General features: G+C 45.9%; 1 protein-coding gene across 1 annotated transcript; it reads left to right on the top strand.

Annotated features, from left to right (window-relative positions):
* The first annotated feature begins 7,174 nt into the window (after positions 1–7,174).
* On the top strand, positions 7,175–21,223 carry LOC126494793 (carcinoembryonic antigen-related cell adhesion molecule 3-like). Its single transcript, XM_050132208.1, has 7 exons — positions 7,175–7,387; positions 8,483–8,842; positions 10,736–11,092; positions 14,528–14,881; positions 16,134–16,493; positions 19,043–19,390; positions 20,337–21,223. The coding sequence occupies exons 1-7, from the start codon at positions 7,324–7,326 to the stop codon at positions 20,618–20,620; spliced, it is 2,127 nt and encodes a 708-aa protein (XP_049988165.1). The 5' UTR covers positions 7,175–7,323; the 3' UTR covers positions 20,621–21,223.
* The last annotated feature ends 300 nt before the right edge of the window (positions 21,224–21,523 follow it).

Below are 21,523 nucleotides of genomic sequence, written 5' to 3'. Positions count from 1 at the left end.
TTGCTAAGACAGAAAGGCAACCCACTGACTGGGAGAAGATCTTCACCAACCCCGCAACTGACAAAGGTCTGATCTCCAAAATATATAAAGAACTCAAGAAACTAGACCGTAAAAGGCTAATCAACCCAATTATAAAATGGGGCACTGAGTTGAACAGAGATCTCTCAACAGAAGAAGTTCAAATGGCCAAAAGACACTTAAGGTCATGCTCAACTTCCTTAGCGATCAGGGAAATGCAAATCAAGACAACTTTAAGATACCATCTTACACCTGTCAGAATGGCTAAAATCAAAAACACCAATGATAGCCTTTGCTGGAGAGGTTGTGGAGTAACTCATCCATTGCTGGTAGGAATGCAAACTTGTGCAACCACTTTGGAAAGCAGTGTGGTGGTTTCTCAGGAATCTGGAAGTCAACATACCTCAGGATCCAGCAATTCCATTCTTGGGAATATACCCAAGAGATGCCAAATTATACTACAAAAGCATTTGTTCAACTCTTTCATAGCAGCACTATTTGTAATAGCCAGAACCTGGAAACAAGCTAGGTGCTCCTCAATGGAAGAATGGATAAAAAAGGCGTGGCATATATATACATTAGAGTTCTACTCAGTGGTAAAAAAACAATGACATCTTGAATTTTGCATGCAAATGGATAGAAATAAAAAACACTTTACTGAGTGAGATAACCCAGACCCAAAAAGATGAATATGGTATGTACTCACTCGTAAGTGGATTCTAGCCATAAACAAAGGACACTGAGCCTATAATTCGGGATCCTAGAGAAGCTGGTAATTGAACCCAAGTCCTCTGAAGGAACAGCCAGTACTCTTAACCAATAAGCCTTCTCTCTAGCTGCTAGTCTCACATTCTTTCTCCCCCTGCTCTGTTTTTATTTAAATAACATTTTTCATTTATTTTATCTACCAACCAGTTTACCCTCCTTCCTTTTCTCCCATCTCCCTTTTTCCCATCTACCTCTTTCTTTTCCTCCAGATTCATTCAGAAAGGGACAGGCCTCCCATGGGCTTGCACAAAGCATGGATCATCAAGTTGAGGCAGGGTTGAACTCCTCCCCTCATGCTGAGGCAGGCCATGTAAACCAGCATGGGGAACAGGTTGCCAAAAGTCAGCTAAGCACCAGGGAGAGGTCCTGCTCTCACTGTTAGAAGCCTTACTAAGACACCCAGCTATGCGACTGTCACACACATGCAGAGGACATAGGTAGGTCAGTCCCAGGCAGGTTTCCTCACTATTGGTCCAGAGTTAGTGAGCTCCTGTGACTCACAGGAGCTGTCTCTGGGTTTCTCCAACAGGACCTCTGGCTAGTACAATCCCTCCTCCTTTTCACAAGACTCATGGAGCGCTGTGCAGTACTTGTCTATGGATCTCTGTCTGCTTCCATCAGTTACTGGATAGAGTTATCTCTGATGGCAATTAGGAAGTCACCAATTTGTTTACAGTAGATGGCCAGTCTAGGTACTGTCTCCCTCATTGCTAGGAGTCTTAGTAGGGGTCATCCGTGTGGGTGCCTGGGGGTTTCCCTAATCCTGAAATGCCCCCCCCCCATCAACATGTCTCTTTTGTTACTCTCCCCCTCCATCCTGCCTCCAAACTGCTAACCCATTCCCTCTAGTTTGCATCTCTTCATTCCCTAGCCCCCACTACCAGTTTACTGAGGAGATCGCTTCTATTTCCCCTTCCCAGGGGAATCCATGCATCCCTCTTTGGGCCCTACTCTATCTAGCCTCTTTGGAGCTGTGGATTATAAGTTGGTTATTCTAAACTTTACTCTTAATAATCACCTATGAATTAGTACATACTACATTGGTCTTTCTGGGTCTGGGTTATCTCACTCAATGATTTTTTTCTGGTTCTATCAATTTGCCTGCAAATTCCTTGAGGTCATCACTCTTTTTAAAAATTGACTAATTATTTATTAATTAAAAATTTCCACCTCCTCCCTTCCTCCCATTTCCCTCCCACTCCCCCCACTCCCCCTTCCTCTCCCTCTCCAGTCCTAAGAGCAGTCAGGGTTCCCTGCCCTGTGAGAAGTCCAAGGTCCTCCCCCCTCCATCCAAGTCTAGGAAGGTGATCATCCAAACAGACTAGACTCCCACAAAGACAGTCCATGCAGTAGAATCAAAACCCAGTGTCATTATCATTGGCTTCTCAGTCCGCCCTCATTGTCAGCCACATTCAGAGAGTCTGGTCTGATCACATGCTCCATCAGTCCCAGTCCAGTTGGCCTTGGTGAGCTCCCATTAGATCAATCCCACCGTCTCAGTGGGTGGACATACCCTTTGTGGTCCTGACTTCCTTGCTCATGTTCTCCCTCCTTCTGCTCCTCATTTAGACCTTGAGAGCTCAGTCCAGTGCTCCAATGTGGGTCTCTGTCTCTATCTCCATCCATCGCCAGATGAAAGTTCTATGGTGATATGCAAGATATTCATCAGTGTGGCCATAGGATAAGACCAGTTTAGGCACCCTCTCCTTTGCTGCCCAAGGAACAAGCTGGGGGACATTGCCTTGGACACCTGGGAACCCCTCTAGAGTAAAGTCTCTTGCCAGCCCTAAAATGGCTCCCTTAATTAAGATATCTACTTCCCTGCTCCCATATCCACCCTTTCTCCATCCCATCCATCCCATTCCCCCAAGGTCTCCCCAATCCTCTCCTTCTCCCTTCTCTCTCTCCCCATCTCCACTTATCCCCACCCCACCCCACCCCCGTGCTCCCAACTTTTGCCTGGCGATCTTGTCTACTTCCAATATCCAGGATGATAACCATATGTTTTTCTTTGGGTTCACCTTCTATAATTTGTGATCCTAGAGAAGCTAAATAAGGAGGTCATCACTTTTTAAGCTGAGTAATTCTCCATTGTGTGAATGTACCATGTTTTCCCTATCCATTCTTCAGTTGAGGGACATCTAGGTTGTTTCCGGGTTCTGGCTATTATGCATAATACTACTATGAAAATAGTTGTGCCAGCATCCTTGTGGTATGAATGCATAACCTTCAGGTATTTGCCTAAAACTGATATAGCTGGGTCTTGAGGTAGACTGATTCCCAGTTTTCTAAGAAAATGTTATACTGTTTTCCAAAGTGGCTAGCCTTACTTTCAACCTTTTAGTTCCCTCCCAATAAAGCTCATTGCAATATGGAATCACTGTTGAACAATGCAATTGAATGGCAAAATGTCTATTTGTTCTTAATTTATCAAAGCATATGCAAGTCTTTGATACAGAGTGGTAACTTTGGCTAACAGCTATCAACTGGTACAGTTTGTAATAGCCACCAACCAAATTATTATGTGGCCTGCACACAGTGGCAGAGCGACAGTGTTCACCAATGGATCTGGGCTTTGGGAATGTCATCCAGGTGTATGCAGGATTTTTCACCTTACAAATCTGAAATACTGGGATTTAAACTGAAGAACATATGTATCACCATAGAAACAGTCCATCAATCTTTGTGACTGCTGGGTTGTATTTGGGGTTGTGTCCACTTTGAACACCCAGGAATGGTTTGAGCATTTAGTGCAGGACACATACAGTGTATACGAACTGCAGTATCAGAATATTTGATGTGATTTAAGCCTCCTGAGATCAGGATGTGTGTGTGTGTGTGTGTGTGTGTGTGTGTAACATAAGTGTGGATTGTGTGGGTCTCAATGTACATATAGGCCCAATAACAACCTTGGGAGTCAGGGGAGGTTCTGGTTAAGGAAACTATGGAATCTTACTGGAGCGGGCTTGGGGGGATGACCACTAGGAGGTTCTAGCTCCAGAACATTGTCCCAGAATCCTGACTCCAGGTAAGCTGGGGAGTGTGGACAGGCCATGAGAGTCACATTTAGGCTAGGTCACCTGGGCATGTCCTTCTGAGTCTCAGTATGGAGAGAATAGCTGCAGATGTGCTCAGGCTCTTAGCCAATTATTCTGATGGGCTTATGAGACTTCACAGGAATGTCATGGTCCCCAAGGGGAGGAATAGAGGACGCAGGTGCTCCTAAGGACTCTATGTCTTCAGGGATTAAGTGTAGCAAATTGTCTCCTGCAGGTAAATAGTAACAGAAGCTGCTGATCTGGACAGCTGTCCTGTCCCACTGTCAGGTCCCTTCATATATCCCTTATAGGCATAGTAACATTCATTTTTGATGTGTGGTATCACTGGAAAAATGAGGCACAGCAAATACGGTGGCCATGTGAGGCTCACAGGATCCATGCTTGGAAGACATGGATCACAAGCTATCTGCCTGCAGCCAGGTGTCCATTGTCTCCAACCTGGAGGACTTCTTAGTCTCTGTTTTTCAGAGATGTTAATCTTGATCATTCACAGCTTGAGGGGACATATTGTCCAGGACGTGGAAGCCAGTGGACAGTTAGATTTGACTGTAGAAATAAGTCACCTGCCTCTGTAGAATTTCTGCAGAATTCCAGGGCTCTGCAGGCCAGGAACTAGACAGTGAATCATGTGCTCTCTGGTGTGATACTATCACTCTTCCTGGAAGGTGAAGGACAGGGCTTTGTTTTTTCCCTTCCGATAGGTCCTGCATCTAACACAGGGCTCTCTATTTTCAGGGAGTCACTAATTTCAAACAGCTTTAGCATCTGTCTGTCAACATAGCTCTTTGTGCTCTTTAGAGAAATAATCCTTCCAGAGATTGGCCTTAGATCCTGGGAATTACTAACAGTGCTCTCATGGAGAAAGTCAGTGTCCCATATCCATAATCCAGATATGTCAAATACACCTGTCCCCTCCAGTTAGAGTTCCTGTAAGTTCTTGCTCTCTACCTTCTACCAGTCAGATCTGCCTCTGACAACTTCCACCTGAGAGGGCTACAGAGATGGTTCAGTGGTTAGAACACTGGATGTTCTAGTAGAGGACCCATGTTTAGTTTCCAGGATACACAGAGCAACTCATAACCATCTGTTGTTCTAGTTCCTGGGGATCTAATGCCCTGTTCTGGCTTATGGGAGCCCCAGGCATACTCGTGGTGCACAGCTATACATGAAGCCAAAATAACAACATACATATTAATTTTAAATAAAAATTTAAAGGAAGAAAAGAGCCACCTCTGTATAAGGAAATATAACTGTATGGTCCTCTCCTGTGGGAGACAGGGCATTATAGGCCAAGACAAATAATGGTTTTCTTTGAAGCTCGCTTGTACCCCACACCTTCCAGATCATTCTGAGACACATACTTTGCCTTTGGGGACCCCGTGTCTCATGTCAGTCATCATCAAACACTTGGAAATATTGGTCCTTGCTGTGGTCCTGCCTGGGTAGTTAGCTGAAATAAGGCCTGCTCCTGGTCTCATGTGTAAGATTTCTGTGCAGACATCGAGTCCCGAGGACAGGCTGTGGATGCTTACTAGGGAAGTTCTATGGGAAATGTTATTCTGTCCTATCTGTAGGACATCCTTGAACAGCAAAGCCTTGGAAGGCACTGGCTCAGGATGAGCAGTGGAGGTCAGTGCAGCTGGAGAAACAAAGCTTTCCACAGTTCCTGGAGGCCATGGGTCAGTGAAGACCAGGAGAGAAATGGGGCATCTGACTCCAGGCCCTAGGTCTGTACCATCAAGCTCTGCAGTTCAGTTTACACATGGCAAAGACGTTTCTCCCATACAGCACAGGAGATCGCCATCTCTGAGCACTAAAGTCCTCCTGCATCTGCCTGAAAGACATCTTCTGGCTCTCCAGGTAAGCATGTGCCAGAGAGGGAGGAACAGGCAGCATGTTTTCTGCCCTGACTTCCTTCAGTGCTACATGATGGCCCAGATAAGAAAGAAAATGGACCCTTCCTCTAACTGCTGTTGCTTTATCACAGCGTGAGAAAGAAACAGAACAGCGTATGACACGGAAGGGCAGAGAACACGTCCATTTGAATCAATGTTCTTTCTACTAAAGAAAAGACCTTTCAGCTCCTGATGGGCAAGGAGAAGGAAGGATTTCTAAAGAAAAGACCTTTCAGCTCCTGATGGGCAAGGAGAAGGAAGAATTTAGACATCAGTCATGGGGCAGAAAAATATGCCATCCCACACTGGCATCCTGTCTTTTGACTATTGAGAGAAATTTCCAAGGACTTTCCTCTGAATTTTTCTGTGGAGGATGCCTAGCCTGTGTGTACACTATTTCATCTTTAGTCAAGGACTTCCCAGGAAAGATCTGAAACCTTGCCTAGGCCTACCCTACCCTAGATGGAATTAGGAGTCCTGAAGAGCGCGCAGTGAGCAGGTTGACATGCCCCACATCCCCCCTGTGCTGAGGGTATTAGGCAGGACACATTTGACTTGCTGACCTTGCCTGCTGTAGCCCTAGCATTATGTTGCAGTTCTTCCAGTGATCCCCAGGGGGCAGTATCATTACACACCCTCAACAATCAGAAAATTGTTTCCCTGAGTTATGACCTTGCCTAGGAGACTCATTTTGAGTTGCCACTAACTCAAAACTCCCCACCCAGAGCCTGCTGTTACCTACGTGTTTGAGAACACCTTTCTGTATGGGGGTTGTGAAGGTCTTCTCCCTCTTCATTTCTCATAGATGATTTCACTAGGGCATCACTTCGACAAAGAGCAAAGGTGACCCAGGAAGATCAGGGAGGACTTAGGCTCATCTAACACTCAGCTCAGCCAACATGTAATGCTGAAGGTTGGCCTTGAAACACTCCATAGAAAAAGAGAACCCACAGTACTTTCTAGGACACATAGGTCACTTCCGTCCCAACACTGTGGACACGAAACTCCTCAGACAATGGTTCCTGGGCCTCTCTCCTGGATCAGTGATGTCATCACTGCTGACATCAGTGATGCAGGATTGATCTTCATTCCTAGTCATCACTCAGCTGCTCCTTTTGCAGCCCTCAGAGACTGTCCCCTTCCTGCTGGGAGTAAATGCCACCTTCCCAGAGCACTGAGGACGCAGGGAAGACTGGGTGCTCAGCTGAACCTCTGTGTCACGAGGATGCATAGGCAGGATGGAGGCTCCTTCTTTGGTGATGACATACCCAAGGCAGGTCATAGCAGTTGTCAGCCCTGGGATGAGCTGTTGTTCTCTGAGGCATGATGATGTTTATCAGCATTGTTGTCCAGTGTGTTGCTTTGAGGTGAAACGTAAGGAGAGAAAAGCTGAGAGGGTTGCAGAACAGCACTGAGAATGGAAGGGACAGAGACCCCACCACCCAGAGCCCATTGAACTCTGGAAAGTGCTCCAGCCTGGGAGGTAGCTTGTCTCAGGAGGAAGGACAGCAGAGTCTGGGGACCAGCTGTATTGGAGCTAAAGCTCTTCTCATCAGAGGGAGGACAACACAGAGAGAAGAGAGATGGAGGTGTGCTCTCTGATTCCCTGCAAAGGCTGCACCCCTTGGCAGGGGCTCCTGCTCACAGGTAAGTGTACCCACTCTCTGACTGTGTGGGGGACGGGAACTCAGAGGCAGCCTGGAGTCTCCTAAAGATGAAAGACACCCTACAGGAGATTTGAGGTTTCTGTTTGCAGTTATAGAGCAGAAGGTACAGTGAGGGACAGAGGCTCAGCAGCCTGAAGCTCCCAGAAGACAGGAGGTGATGAGGGGAAGAGAGAAGCCTCAAACACTCCCCGTTCAAAGTCAGTTATATTGGCTGTAATATTCTGAAGTGTGATTCTCCAAATAGAAATCAAACAGGGGTGGGCCAATGAGATGGCTCAGTGTGGAGACATGACAACCTGAATTCAGTCCTCAGCTTCCACAGGGTAGCTTCTTCTCTGCAGGTTCTTCTCTGCCCTTCACACAGGTGTTGTGTGCACCTGCACATGGTCACACTGAGACACTTTTGTCCATGCAGCTGCTGTGGCATACACCCACACTTGCACACACTGAAACAGATGCCTTCACAGAGACACACATATAGTACATAAGCAAATATAAAAAAATCACACTTGAGTATAACAATTGTAATTTGATCTAACATGGGGAACTATGTAGATAACCCCATGGAGACATATTTCTCCTATCCCTTTCCCCCCTTCCCTCTCTCCCTTCCTCCTTTCCTCCTTCTCTCCATTCCCTTCTCCCTTCTTTCCTCTCTCCACTTCTGCCTGAATATTTTCCAGGAAGTAAACCTAAAGAGGTCACACTAATCTCTGTTCTCACAAAGTCCTGCTTCAAGTGAACCTGATCTCTGAGCATCCAGAAAATAAAGTCATGGGCTGACTGGAGCACACAGGGAACAGAGAAAAAAACTCAGAGTGAGAACTCTCTAGGGAAGTCAGAGAGGCACTGCTCCTCACACCAAATATACTCTGTGAGGAGGGATATGGGGACACTGTGTGTGTGTGTGTGGGGTCAGCTGAACCTGAGTACAGAATTCCACAGAGAGCAAATAATAGGCTCTGGGGGAATGGAGGTCATGTTGCTCACCTCCATCAAGGAGGTTGGACATATCCCTACGGTGAGTAGTGTCACCCCTGCTCAATATTGGTGGCTTTTCTCTGTTCCCTTTTAGCCTTCCTTTTAACCTGTTGGCACCTGCCCACCACTGCCCAAGTCACCATCGAATTAGTGCCGCCCCAAGTGGTTGAAGGAGAAAACGTTCTTCTACATGTTCATAATCTACCAGAGAATCTTCTAGCCTTTGTCTGGCACAAAGGGGTGAGGAATATGAGCCTTGGAATCGCACTATATTCAGTGGCCAAGGGTTTAAGTGTGACAGGGCCCATACACAGTGGTAGAGAGACAGTGTACAGCAATGGATCCCTTCAGATCCACAATGTCACCCAGAAGGACACAGGATTCTACACCTTTCGAACCATAAATGGACAAGTAGGAGTCTCATCAATAACAACCACGTACCTTCACGTGTACAGTAAGTGATTCTTGGTGAACTCTGGGTGCTGGGTGGGGCTCATTCCATTGGGCACACACAGAAATGTCAAATCCAATCTGTGTCTATTTCCCCTTTGCATGTGTCTCCCTGTTGGAGTTTGAGCATTTAGTGCAGGACACACACGGCGGAGCATAATGGCAATAGCTGAGAATCCTTCATTTGACCGCACTTTGCACACAGTTGGATGTGTGGTGCATAATTCAGCCAAAGGTATCAGCCTTTGTTTTGACTCTAGGGGTTCTTAGCAGGAATGTGTCCCCGAGAAAGACCTAGTGATGACTGCAGTGAGAATGGATCTGTCCCCTTCCCCATGCATCACTCACCAGTCCCTTTGAAGCCTCACAGACATCCCTGCACCTTCCTGCTAAGAGGATATTCCATCTTTTCAGAGCATTGAGAACTCAGGGAAGACTGGGTGCCCAGATGGGTTTCTGTGTTCCACAGGGAGTGCAGAGGCTCCCTCTTAGCTCTGACATACTCAGGGCCAGGACACAGCAGAGGCAGCCCCAGGGTGATCTGTGTTATATTAAGGCACAGGGATGCTCATCAGCCCTTTTGATCACCATGTAGTCTGGAGGACTGAAATATAAAGAGAGAAGTAGAGAAGGTTATGGGGCAGCACTGAGAGGAAGGGGCAGAGCAGTGTTTTGAAAAAGAGAACACCTACAGCCCATGGAACTCTGGGAGATGCTCCTGTCAGGAAGGAGGCTCAGCTCAGATGAGGGAAGGACAGCTGAGCTCATGTGTCACAAGGGGAGGACAGACGAGGCCACCGAGACTAGGGATGTAGCCTTGTATCCCTCTGCAAGGGGTCACTGACTCTCAGGGACTCTTGCTCACAGGTGAGGGGACCACAAGTTCACATTGTGAGAGGAGAGGACTTCCAAAGACTGTCTTGAGTCTCCTAAGGGGGGCAAGGACATGAGCAGAGTCTTGGAGCTCATATGAGTGAAGACCCAGGAAAGTCCAGAGGGTCAGCAACAGGAAACTTATTCTTATCCTTGATGAATATGAAAAAGTAATGGGATGGGGGATTGTTCTTACTCAAACTTAATCAGTATGACTACAGTATTCTAAAGACTGATATTTTCAGCTTGGTGTCCCAAAGAAAAAAATTCAGCTGTTTTTAATAAGGGATGTGGCTCAGACGGCATAAGCATTTGCTTCATTGTCTGTAAAACTGAGACTAATGAACACAAGTCCTCCGACCTCCACCTAGGTACTGTGTACTGCACCTACTCCCACACCTTGAGGCATGCTCTTATACACAAACTCACACACAAATATAAATGAGCCATAAAAATAAAAGCAAATGGAAAAATTCAACTCTATATTCCAAAGTTTATAAATTTCTTAAATAATCCATGGGCATACAGGGTCCTGCAACTTCAGTCATTCTCCAAAGGTGTCTTGAGTTTTTCTAGGCACCATTTCTTTAAAAAATATAAGACAAATCCAGGCTCTCACAATTGCCTAGTACTAGTGGACTGGAAGTAAAGAAAACTAGAAGGTGAAGTCAGGTGTTCACTGGAATCACAAGAGAAAAAACATAAACAACAGAAGTCAGAGAGTCAGGTGTCAAGGTCTGTAGGGAAAGAGGTCAGGGAGACATGTTCCCAATACCAGTCTACACTGAATGTGAGCAGGGGTCTGAGGGCAGTGAGCCGGGGCCTTGTTGACACCTGAGCAGAGAGTGCATACAGAAGAAACGACAAGTGCAGGAATATTGAGAACATGGAAGTCAGTACGTGACAGGAAGACACTCACCCACACACCAAGGATAAGTTATGGACAACCCGCTTAGGATACAGGGTCTTATCTTAGCCAAATACAAAAGTCCAACTATTGAACAATCTCTATCTTCCCTTCTAGCCTCCATTTTGACCTGTGGCCGCCCCACCTCTTCCCAGCTCACTATTGAATCAGTTCCACCCAGCGTTGCTGAAGGGGAAAGTGTTCTTCTAGTGGTTCACAATCTCCCAGAGAATCTTCGAGCCCTTTTCTGGTACAAAGGAGTGACTGTGTTCAAGAACCACGAGGTTGCTCGGCACATAATAGGCAAGAATTCAAGTGTGTTTGGCCCTGCACACAGTGGTAGAGAGACGGTGTACAGCAATGGATCTCTGCTGTTCCAGAATTTCACCAGGAATGACACCGGATTCTACACCCTACGGACTCTAACCACAGATCTGAAAGCTGGAGTAGCCCATGTGCAACTATGGTTGGACAGTAAGTGATTCTTGTGATCATTCAGTGGGTTGAGTTTAGACACACAGGACTCTCTTGCCCGACTTGTGCATAACTCCACTCTGTACTGTGTCTCCATGCTGGTGTTTGAAGATTTAGTGCAGGACAATCATGCTAGAGACAAACAGCTATAGATCTGGCTCTTGCCCTCACTCCACTCTCAGAGAGGAATGTGTGTGTGTGTGTGTGTGTGTGTGTGTGAGAGAGAGAGAGAGAGAGAGAGAGAGAGAGAGAGAGAGAGAGAGAGAGAGATGGGAAAGGGCAAGTCAGTGCATCAGACTCAGTCTTGTCTTTGGGTTCTCACCAAGAACATGGTACTGAGAAGGACCCTGTTGGCATCAGGCAAATCTTGGGATTCTCAGAGAGAGGTGAGCCCCAGAAAGCCCTGGTTCCAGACTTCTCTTTCACGCTTGATTACAAGTGACCTTGGGGGGTATTTTTCCGGGTTTGGACTCTTACTTCCTTATGGAGATGAAAGGGAAAAATGGTTTTTGGCTGTCCATAGTTCATAAACCAACTAGTGCATTGATTTGAGAGCCGCATTCATGCTATCTCACCTGGGCACCTCCTTTGGAGGCTCAACATGGAGGGCAGAGCTGGATAGGTGCCTAGGTTATCAGCCAACTCTTCTGATGGGCTTTTGAGAATTCACAGGAAGATCAGGTCCCCAAGATGAAGAACAGAGGACACAGGTCCAGCCCAGGGGATTCCTTCAAGAAGTCAAATAGTAAAAGGATCTGATGATCTTGACATCTCCTAGGCATGAGTTACAGTCATCCTATTGCTAATATCTCACAGTCAAACCCTGAGATGCTGGTTTCCTGGAGAAGATGATAGAAACTTGTGTGATTTCCATTTCTTTCCCAAAAGACACAGAGAGCCCCCACACAAGGCCATTCTGACCTACTGGTGCTTCCTTTGTCTGAGAATAGTACTATGCTAGGGGAGCATGTTCAGCCTCCTTCCTTCTAGCATTTTCCACAGGGAAAGAGAGAGTGACCACAGAGGAGTTACCAAGCAAAGGATAGAAACACCCCTAAAATGTCAAGGCAGACCTGAACTATACCTAAGTCGACAAAAGAGGCTGGAATTCAGGTTTCTACTTGAAACTCTCCACAGAAGGGTGAGACCACACCTCTCCAGGACACAGGGGACCTCCACATACAGGACTTGGATCTCCTGATACAGCTGCTCCTGGATGTCTGTCCTGGATCAGACCTTGAACAGTGACACTGGTGATAATCACTGAGTGTCTTTCCTCTGACATCACTCAGATGGTCCCTTTCCAGCCCTCACAGACATCTGCTACCTTCTGGATGAGAGCAAATTCCACCTCCTGAGCACACTGAGGACTTGAGGACAACCAGGTTCATAGCAGAGTTTCTGTGTCAAAAAGGATGTATAAGAAATGGGAGGATGGGAGGATGTGGAAATTTTTAATAAATAAAAAAATTAAAAAAGGAGAGAGTCCCCCTCTTTGGTGCTACAGAGCCAAAGCCAGAGATACAGCTGAGGTTAGCTTTAGGGTGAGCTGTTAGACTTTGGGGTACAGGGATGATAATTGGCAGGTTGTGTTTGGTCTGGAGGACTGAAACATAAAGAAAGAGATCAGAGTAGAGAAACACCAAGCAATGCCAAGGAAAGGAGACAGCAGTGCCTTGCACAAGGATCCACCCACAGTCCGTCATGGGTCTGGGACAGCAGAGTTGACTCTGGGAAGAGGAGCTGACTCTGGGACTGCAGAGTGTAGTAGCAGTGCTGGAACTGAAACTCTTCTATGTCCTTGGAGCATGGCACATGAGCCAGAGTCTATGGAGCTCCACTGCTCCTCCCTCCAAAGGGCACCATGGACAAGGGCTAGTCTCATAAGTGAAGAGAGAATTGACTGCAGTGTGTGGGAGTGGGGAGCTCAGGTCCTGGCTGGAGTCTCCAAGGAGGACAAGAGTCTGAAGGAGAATCAATGAAAAGACAAGATTCTCCTTCAGACTCTTGTCCTCAGTGGAGATGACACAGAGGTGGACAAGAGGGCCAGCAGCAGGAAGTTCTCGGTGAACAGGAAATGGTAAGGGGTAGGGATGAACGCCAGATTGTTCTCTACTCAGTGGTGATCGTGTTGGTTACTATATTCTGAAGAAAGATGTTCCCAACTATAATAGCGTGACACAGGGAAGAATCGGACCTGGGTGGGTCAGTGAGGTGTTTCAATGAGTGAAGGCATATTCTGCCAGGCCCAGTGACCTGAGTTTAATCTTCCATTCCATGTGATGGAAAGAGAGAACCCTCTTACTCCTCAGAGTTGTCCTTTGCTTCATGTATAAGTACTATGGCACAACCTGGCCATATATACATATATGTAGTAATACACATGTGTTCACAACTGCATGCATTCACACAAACATAAAATGGAAATAGTTGTAAAAAATCAAATCAAACTAGGGTATCCATGTGGTGATATTTTGTTTGTGATTTAACAAATGAAGCTTGCCTGAAAATCAGAGTGAGGAGCTAAGCCACTAGTTAGCCAAGGAGACCAGGTAGTGATGGTACACATCTTTAATACTAGTATTTGGGAGGCAGAGGCAGACAGATCTCTGTGAGTTCAGGTTTACCCTGGTCTACACTAGATTGATCCAGTCTCAGAGAGAAACAGAACTCGTATCTTGGATCCCAGCACTTGGGATCACTTGCTTTTAATCCCAGTACTAGGGAGGTGGAGATAAGAGTGATATGGCTGGGCAGAAGAGGAATATAAGGTGGGAGAAGACAGAAGCTCAGAGCATTCATGCTGAGGATTCCTAGAGGCAAGACTGCCCATTCAGTTTGAGGATTTGGTAGAGGCTGAGAGTGTCATAAATAAAACCCTAGACATGCTGGAAATTGGAATATTGGTTGTTTGTTCTCATGTTCAATCATTCATTAGTTCTCCACAGGTGTCAGAACCTTTTCTAGGTAGCATGCCTTCAAAAAAATGAGATTAACCTTGGTCTTAACAAAAGCCTATTCCAAGCGGACTTCAAGATGGGCCATAAAATAAAGCTTGAATGTGAAGTCAGGTGCTGATTGGAGCCACAAGAGGAAAGAACATAAATAACAGAAAGTCAGAGAGTCAGGTGTCAAGGTCTGTAGGGAAACAAGCCAGGAAATCATCCCCCAACACCAATCTACACCAAATGTGAGCTGGAGTTCGAAGGCAGCAAACCAGGGCCATGTTGACAATTGAGCAGATAATGCCATACAGAGAAAATGACAGGTATGGGGACATTGAATGCATGGAGGTCATGTGCTGACCTCCACTCAGTAGGACAGGGAGACACTCACACACCTAGGCTGAGCAATGGACATACCTGTTCAGGATACAGGGCCCCAATATAGGCAAATACAAAAGTCCTAGTATTAATGATCTTTCTTCCCTTCTAGACTCCCATTGTAGGCATCATCTTACCTCTTCCCAGCTCACTATTGAATCAGTTCCACCCAGCGTTGCTGAAGGGGGAAGTGTTCTTCTAGTGGCTCACAATCTCCCAGAGAATCTTCGAGCCATTTTCTGGTACAAAGGAGTGACTGTGTTCAAGAACCATGAGGTTGCCCAACACATAATAGGCAAGAATTCAAGTGTGCTGGGTCCTGCACACAGTGGTAGAGAGATGGTGTACAGCAATGGATCCCTACTGCTCCAGAATTTCACCAGAAATGACACTGGAATCTACACCCTACGGACTCTGACCACAGATCTGAAACCTGGAGTAGCCCATGTGCAACTACGGTTGGACAGTAAGTGATTCTTGTGATTATTCATTGCCATGTGGCATTTGAACACACAGCACTGCCTTTCCTGTGCATAGCGTCCCTATGTTGATGTTTGAGAACATAGTGGCAGACACACATGATGAAGACAAAGAGTAATAGAGTATACTTTATCATTTAACACCCCCTGTATCAAGAAAGCCCTGGACACAAAGTAACTCAGTCTAAGACATCAGATTATGTCCAGTCTCTTGGGGATCTAAACTCACATTTCAGTAAGAAAGACCATGTAGGCATCAGGCAATTGCTGCTTGAGGAAATCATGGCATCTCAACAGAGAGGGGAGTACCAGGAAGCCTTGGCCACATTTCTCTATCCTAGGCTCAACTACTAGTGATCATAGGAACATTTCGCCAGGGCTAGACTATTTATGCCTCTCAGAGCTGAATGGGAGCAATGGTTTTTGGCTGTCCATGTCAGACTGAGGTAATTATTTTCTCCTAACATGAGTTTCATAAATAAAACTAGCGGCTGTTGCAGAGACAGTGGAAGAGTGATTCCTATTAGTTTGTTCTTCATTGTTTGCTCAGCCTGGTCTCGTATAGCACTCTGTAGTACTTAGGACAAGAGTAGAACTGCTTTTAGGGGGTGGACCCTCCTACATCTGTCACCATTTTAAAACATTGTACTATAGACTTGCCCACAGATCAATATGGTGGTGGCATTTTCAATTGAGTCCTCCCCTTTCAAACCACCTGTACCTTGTGTGACATTAACATAAAATCAGTCATCTTAGTATCTAAGTATTTTTTTATACATAAGCTTTGCAAGAATATCCAACGTCTCCTGGCCTTCACCCAGTCCTAGACTTGTGGACTTCGGGGAAGAGCAGTAAGGGCATCTAGAAGGTGAAGTCAGGGATTGAAACCACAAAGGAAATTTAGGGAAAATATGTAGATTGAAGTTGTGCGGTTTGTGGAGGAAAAGTTCAGAGAAGGCATAATCTCAAACTCAGTGTGCATGAGTGTGAGCAGTGCTTGACTGAGGGAAGGGAGGGTCAGCTATGGAGAGACTCCAGGAGAGAGGTCCATGCAGAAGAAGTGACATATTAGGGGCACTAGTGGAATGCAGGTAATGTTGACATCCACCAGGAAGATTAGACATAGCCACCCATGCATCTTTTGGCTGAATGATGAATCTACCTTTTTAGGATGAAGGTTGCTACCTTTCCATCAAGCACAATGATCTTTGTGCTGACTGTTTCCCTTTTGTCTTTCAGCATCCCTTTCTACGTGCTGCAACCTTTCCACTTCTGTCCAACTCATGATAGAGCCAGTGCCACAGAATCCTGTTAAAGGGGAAAGCATTCTTCTCCTTGTTCATAATCTGCCAAAAGATCTGCGAACCTTTTCCTGGTACAAATCACTTTACAGCACCCAGAGTTTTAAAATTGCAGAATACAGAGGAGCCATGAATTCCATCACCTGGGGGCCTGCCTACAGCAGAAGAGAAATAGTGTACATCAATGGATCCCTTCTACTACAGGATGTCACGGAGAAAGATGCAGGATTCTACACACTACAAACTTTAAACAGAGATTTCAAAACTGAAAACACACATATACAATTCCATGTGTACAGTAAGTAATTCTCTTTGGCTCCCAGCTGTTGGCTGTGGCTTATCCTACTTCATACACTGAACTGTCAGGATTGGGCTGTGCCTCCTCTCTCCCCCACTGCATTGTGTTTGGACTTTTACTGCAGGACATGCATGGGGTAGATAAATTTTAATTCAGCAGAACCCCTCACCTGTCTTTATCTGCAGAGAGGAGGTCCTGTGCTGGGTAAATTCAGCCTTAGGGAGTCAGCCTTAGCTCAGACACTTGGAGCTCTCAGTATGCACATGTCCCCAGAAAGACTCTGTGGGAGTCAGGCAGGCCCTGGCTAAGGAAGTCATGGGATCCTCACAGAAAGCACCAGGAAGCCCTGACTGAAAATCTCTACCTGTGGCTAGACTCTAGATAACACTGGGGGAGCTTTTTTTGACTTCCTGTTAGAGCTGACAGGGAAGAAGGCTCTACTGGTATTTGCAACCAACTAGTGCACTGTCATGAGAGCTAAGGTTAGCTTAGGTCACCTAGATATCTTCCTCAGAGACAACACAAGGAGAGACTAACTTGTCAGGTGCCCAGTCATTAAATAACTGTCTTGATGGATGATGGACTTATGAGACCTCACAGGAAGGTGAGGGTCCCCAAGGGGAGTAACAAAGGACAGATTTTTTTTTTTTGCAAGTGATTGTCCTCTGTACTCCAGCCCTTGAATGCTCTCCTGCAGGAAAGTAGTACTATTTTCTCTAGTAATCATTAGGTGGCTAGAGAAGAACACACAATCAATAAATACCTCAAAAAGTATTTCCAGGAGCCATGAGCTTAATTGTAGCCTACATTCCAACCATGTCCCTATGGATGTGGAGGTCACCGACAGCTTTCTTAGACCTACTGGTTGCTTCCTGTGTTTCTAAGCATGATTCTCTGCCAGAAGAGCCTATGTTATTACCCTCTACCTCCTGGCACATCCCATGAGGACTTGACCTAGATAGATGTCAGCTACATCCCCACACAGACATTGAGAGATCCAAGGCACAGCTCAACCATCACAGGAAGATGGAGGGTCCCCCTGAAATCCTTCCTAGGATGATGGAGCCTCTGCTCTCTCTCCAGGACTCAGGTCACCTCCTGTTTCACATCCTCATGAATCTCCTCCTGGGTTTTATGACAATGTATCTTGACTAGTGACTCCACTGAGAATGGGTCTGTCCGCTCTTCAAGGCATCACTTAGATGGTTCCTTTATAGCCCTCAAAGACATCACTGTCACCTTCTTGTAGGGAGTAAATGCCAACTTTTCAGAGCATTGAGAACACAGGGGAGACTAGGTGCTCAGCTAGGATTCTGTGTCATAAAGGACACATTGGGAGAACAGAGCAGAGACAAGTCCTGGAGTAAGCTTTTGTCCTAGGGCACAGAGATGACTTTCAGCCTTGTTGCTCACTGCATGTTATAGAGGAACGAAAAGTATATAGAGAATCTGACTGTGACACCAGGCAGGACTAAGTGTTTAAGGGACAGAGCATGGTCTTGGAAATCATCCTGACCACAGCCAGCATGTCAGCATTAACCTGAGATATGTGCCTGCCTGTTAGAAGGCTGAGCTCAGAGGAAGGAAGGCTGTAGGGATCGAGGGCAGTGCTGGAACCAAAGGTGTCCGTCACAGAGGGAAGGCAGAGCAGGAAGCAACCTCCATGAAGGTGCACTGTGTATTTCTCTGCAAAGGGTGCAGCCCCTGGTAGTGGCTGCTGCTCACAGGTGAGGAGAATACAGTCTGATAGTATGTGGGGGAGGGGAGCTCAGAGACTGACTGGAATCTCCTAAGGGGGAAAGACGGGAAAGGCTCCCTCAATTTGTCCCCTTACTTCCATGTAGGTGCTGTTATCTGTGTCCATCCCAACACACAGGGTGGCATCCACCTGCTCCTGCACAAACACCCACACTCATACCCGTTCACACCCACACACCGACTCCCCACACATGCACAAGTTCATGTAAGCTGGAGTTGTATCTGGTGTCAGTAGCTCCACACATGAGCATTTCATAAACACCTGGACATGCAAATCCATGGACATTTGATCTTCCATCTGCCCACATGTATCTGAGCCTGACCAAGCATCCGGCCTTCTAGAAGGATCACATTAGTTTTTCCTAAAATGGCCCAGTTCTAGTGGACTGGAAGACAGACCAGGAGGCCTATCTTTAAGTGAAGTCAGGGGTTGACTGCATCCAGAGAAGGGAGAGATGTAAGGGGTCAGAAGGTGAAGACTGGGAACCCGTAGAGTATGAGGTCAGGGAAGGCATCCTACCTCCATGTTTTCTGAGTGTGAACAGGCATGTGAGAACAGTGAGTGTGTAAACATGTGTGGAGACAGTTCTCCACATAGGAAGTGATGCATTCAGGTGCACAGAGGTCATGGAGGTCATTTACTTACTTCCCCACTCTGAGTTTGACAAACACTTTCATCCACCTCAGCTGAGTGATTACTGAGCTTCTCAGTAACCAGGCCCCTTCTTTTCATCAAAGATAAAGGTCTCAGTATTGATTTGTCTCTCTTCCCTTGTACTTCCCCTTTTTAGACTGCAGGCTTCCTCCCACCACTGCCCAGCTCACTATCCAGTCAATGCCACCAAACGCTATTGAAGGGAAAAACATTCTCCTAGTTGCTCATAATATCCCAGAGAATCTCCGATCATTTGTCTGGTACAGAGGGGCAACCACTGTCAACAGACACGGAATTGCACAGAATGTTATAGCCACTAACAGAAGCTTGCCGGGGCCTGCACACAGTGGTAGAGAGGTTGCTTACCCCAATGGTTCTCTGCTGCTCCACAATGTCACCCAGAAGGACACTGGATTCTACACCCTAAGAACCTTAAGTACACAGTTGGAAACTCAAGAAACACAAGTGTATCTCCACATATACAGTAAGTCATTCTTTGTGACCTCTGGTTCTGGTGGGGTTGATTTCCCTGTGCATACCCAGGACTTTCCATTGTGGAATGACTGTGTCCTCTTGACATTTTGTCTCCACATTGGGGTTTGAACACTTAGTGCAGGATGCAATCGGGTAGACATTGTAATGGAGACCAGAATCCTTCACCTGACTCCACCTACAGAGGATGTCAGTCAGCCTCAGAATCTTGAGGCTCTCACCATGAACATGGCCTTGAGCAAGACACTATGGGAGTCAGGCATGAACTATCTGGGAAACCATGGTTTTATTACAGTGAGGGACTCTGGAAGCTCTGACTCCAGACCTGTGTTTCAGGCTCAACTCCAGGTGATCACTGAGAGCTTGTTTCCAGTGCTAAAATTTACTTCCTGCTGGAGCTGACAGGGAACAAGTCTTTACTGACTGTCCAAAACCCACAGAGTGTAAAACCAGCTGTGCATTGCCACTGCAACTGTAGTTATGCATGGCATCTGGGCTTCTCCTACTCATAAATCTCAGCACACAGGTGCAAGGATGTAAGTCAATGCTTCTGATGTGCTTAGGATACTTCAAAGAGGGTCAGGGTCCCCAAGGGGAAGGACAGAGGAGAAAGTTATTTCAGGCAGCTGCTTTTCCTCAGGGATCTAACCTAGGGAACTGTCTCCATAGTAACTGATGCTTCTGACATTGCTCATATCTAAACGACTCAAAGATACAATGATCATGCATTTTGTGCACTAGTGAAGGGAAACAGAGTCCCAGGAAACACAGATTGAATCAGGGTCACACAGGTCAGGGGTGACAGATCCAAACCACAAGAAATCTGTCTGTTGTCAAGCCTGCATGTCTCCACCCCGCAAGTTTTATTAAGTGTCTGTCGATTACAGAGGGGCTGATTGAGATATCTGAAGGGCTATTGTCATTTTTTTTCTTCACAGAGCCTGTAACACAGCCTTTTATCCGAGTCACCAATACCAAAGCTATAGTACAAAGCTCTGTAGTTCTCACCTGCCTCTCAGCTGACACTGGTATCTCCACCCGATGGATCTTCAATAACCGGAGTCTGCAGCTCACAAAGAGGATGACGCTGTCCACGACAAAGTGCCAACTCAGAATAGATTCTGTCAGGAGGCAGGATGCTGGAGAGTATCAGTGTGAGGTCTCCAATCCAGTCAGTTCGAAGACCAGTCTCCCTGTCAGGCTGGTCGTGATGAATGAGTGACCTCTCTCCTTTTATCTTACAGCAGAGTGGATGCATTTTTATCAATGGTGTACAATAAGGAGCAAAGTTACGTGGTGAAAATGATCAGTTACTACTCAGGTAAAGCCAGCATGTTGACTTATGATTGTAATTCTGGGATAAAGGTGTATCCAAGGACAGGCCAAGACATCAAGAGAGACTTGTTTTCTAAAAGTTAAATGAAGACATTAATATAGTAATCAGATTTGCAAAGGAATTAAGAGCTTAGGTTTTGTATCAAATACAGATAATTTTCATAATCTGTGAAAATCAATTTCATGAGCTCTAATACTTCTGGATGTTCCAAGACTCTTGTTAACATTGTGTAGTATTTGTATGGAGATACATGCATCCTCTTACATGTTCAAATGTGTTCCATGTATAACTGATTCACATCATACCAGTGCTGCCTCAGCACCAGTTGTCCATGCGAAGTGAGGGACAGTGACAGGAGAAGTGACTGCTCTCCTTCCCTGTGTACATAACTGTTTACTAAATAGTTTTGACCTACAGTTTGTTTGTTGCACAGAAGTGAAAAACTATGGCAAAAGACTGAACTGGACTGTTCTATCCCTGTCATTTACACGGTGGCTTTTGACAAGATTCTTTTTCCTGTTAACATTTTCTGAGACATATATGGGATTTCTCATTTGGCCATTTTGAAGTTTGCAAATAAATGACATTTGCACATTCATATTTTTATATGGTGGTCATTATTTTCCATCCCCAAAGCATTCTTAATCTAGTCCCATTCCCTCCAGCCCTATGAAACCCCATATATTTATTTCTCTATGCATGTGACAACATAGGACACTTAATTGTTTGTGGTCAATATTAATTTACAGAAGTTTGTTATAGAGGCCACTTGTTCATTTCCTGGCCACC

This window comes from Alexandromys fortis, unplaced genomic scaffold (genome assembly GCF_014885135.2).
Source record: "Alexandromys fortis isolate MF-2015 unplaced genomic scaffold, M_Fortis_MF-2015_v1.1 scaffold_408, whole genome shotgun sequence".
In the NCBI taxonomy this organism is placed as follows: Eukaryota; Metazoa; Chordata; class Mammalia; order Rodentia; family Cricetidae; genus Alexandromys; species Alexandromys fortis.
This window is presented reverse-complemented; position numbering and strand designations above follow the sequence as displayed.

Excerpts from the sequence above, each read along its gene's own strand:
- LOC126494793 (XM_050132208.1), top strand. The coding sequence starts at position 7,324 with ATGGAGGTGTGCTCTCTGATTCCCTGCAAAGGCTGCACCCCTTGGCAG. Across the intron at positions 7,388-8,482 it reads GCAGGGGCTCCTGCTCACAG|CCTTCCTTTTAACCTGTTGG; the intron begins GTAAGTGTACCC and ends GTTCCCTTTTAG. Across the intron at positions 16,494-19,042 it reads TATACAATTCCATGTGTACA|ACTGCAGGCTTCCTCCCACC; the intron begins GTAAGTAATTCT and ends TCCCCTTTTTAG.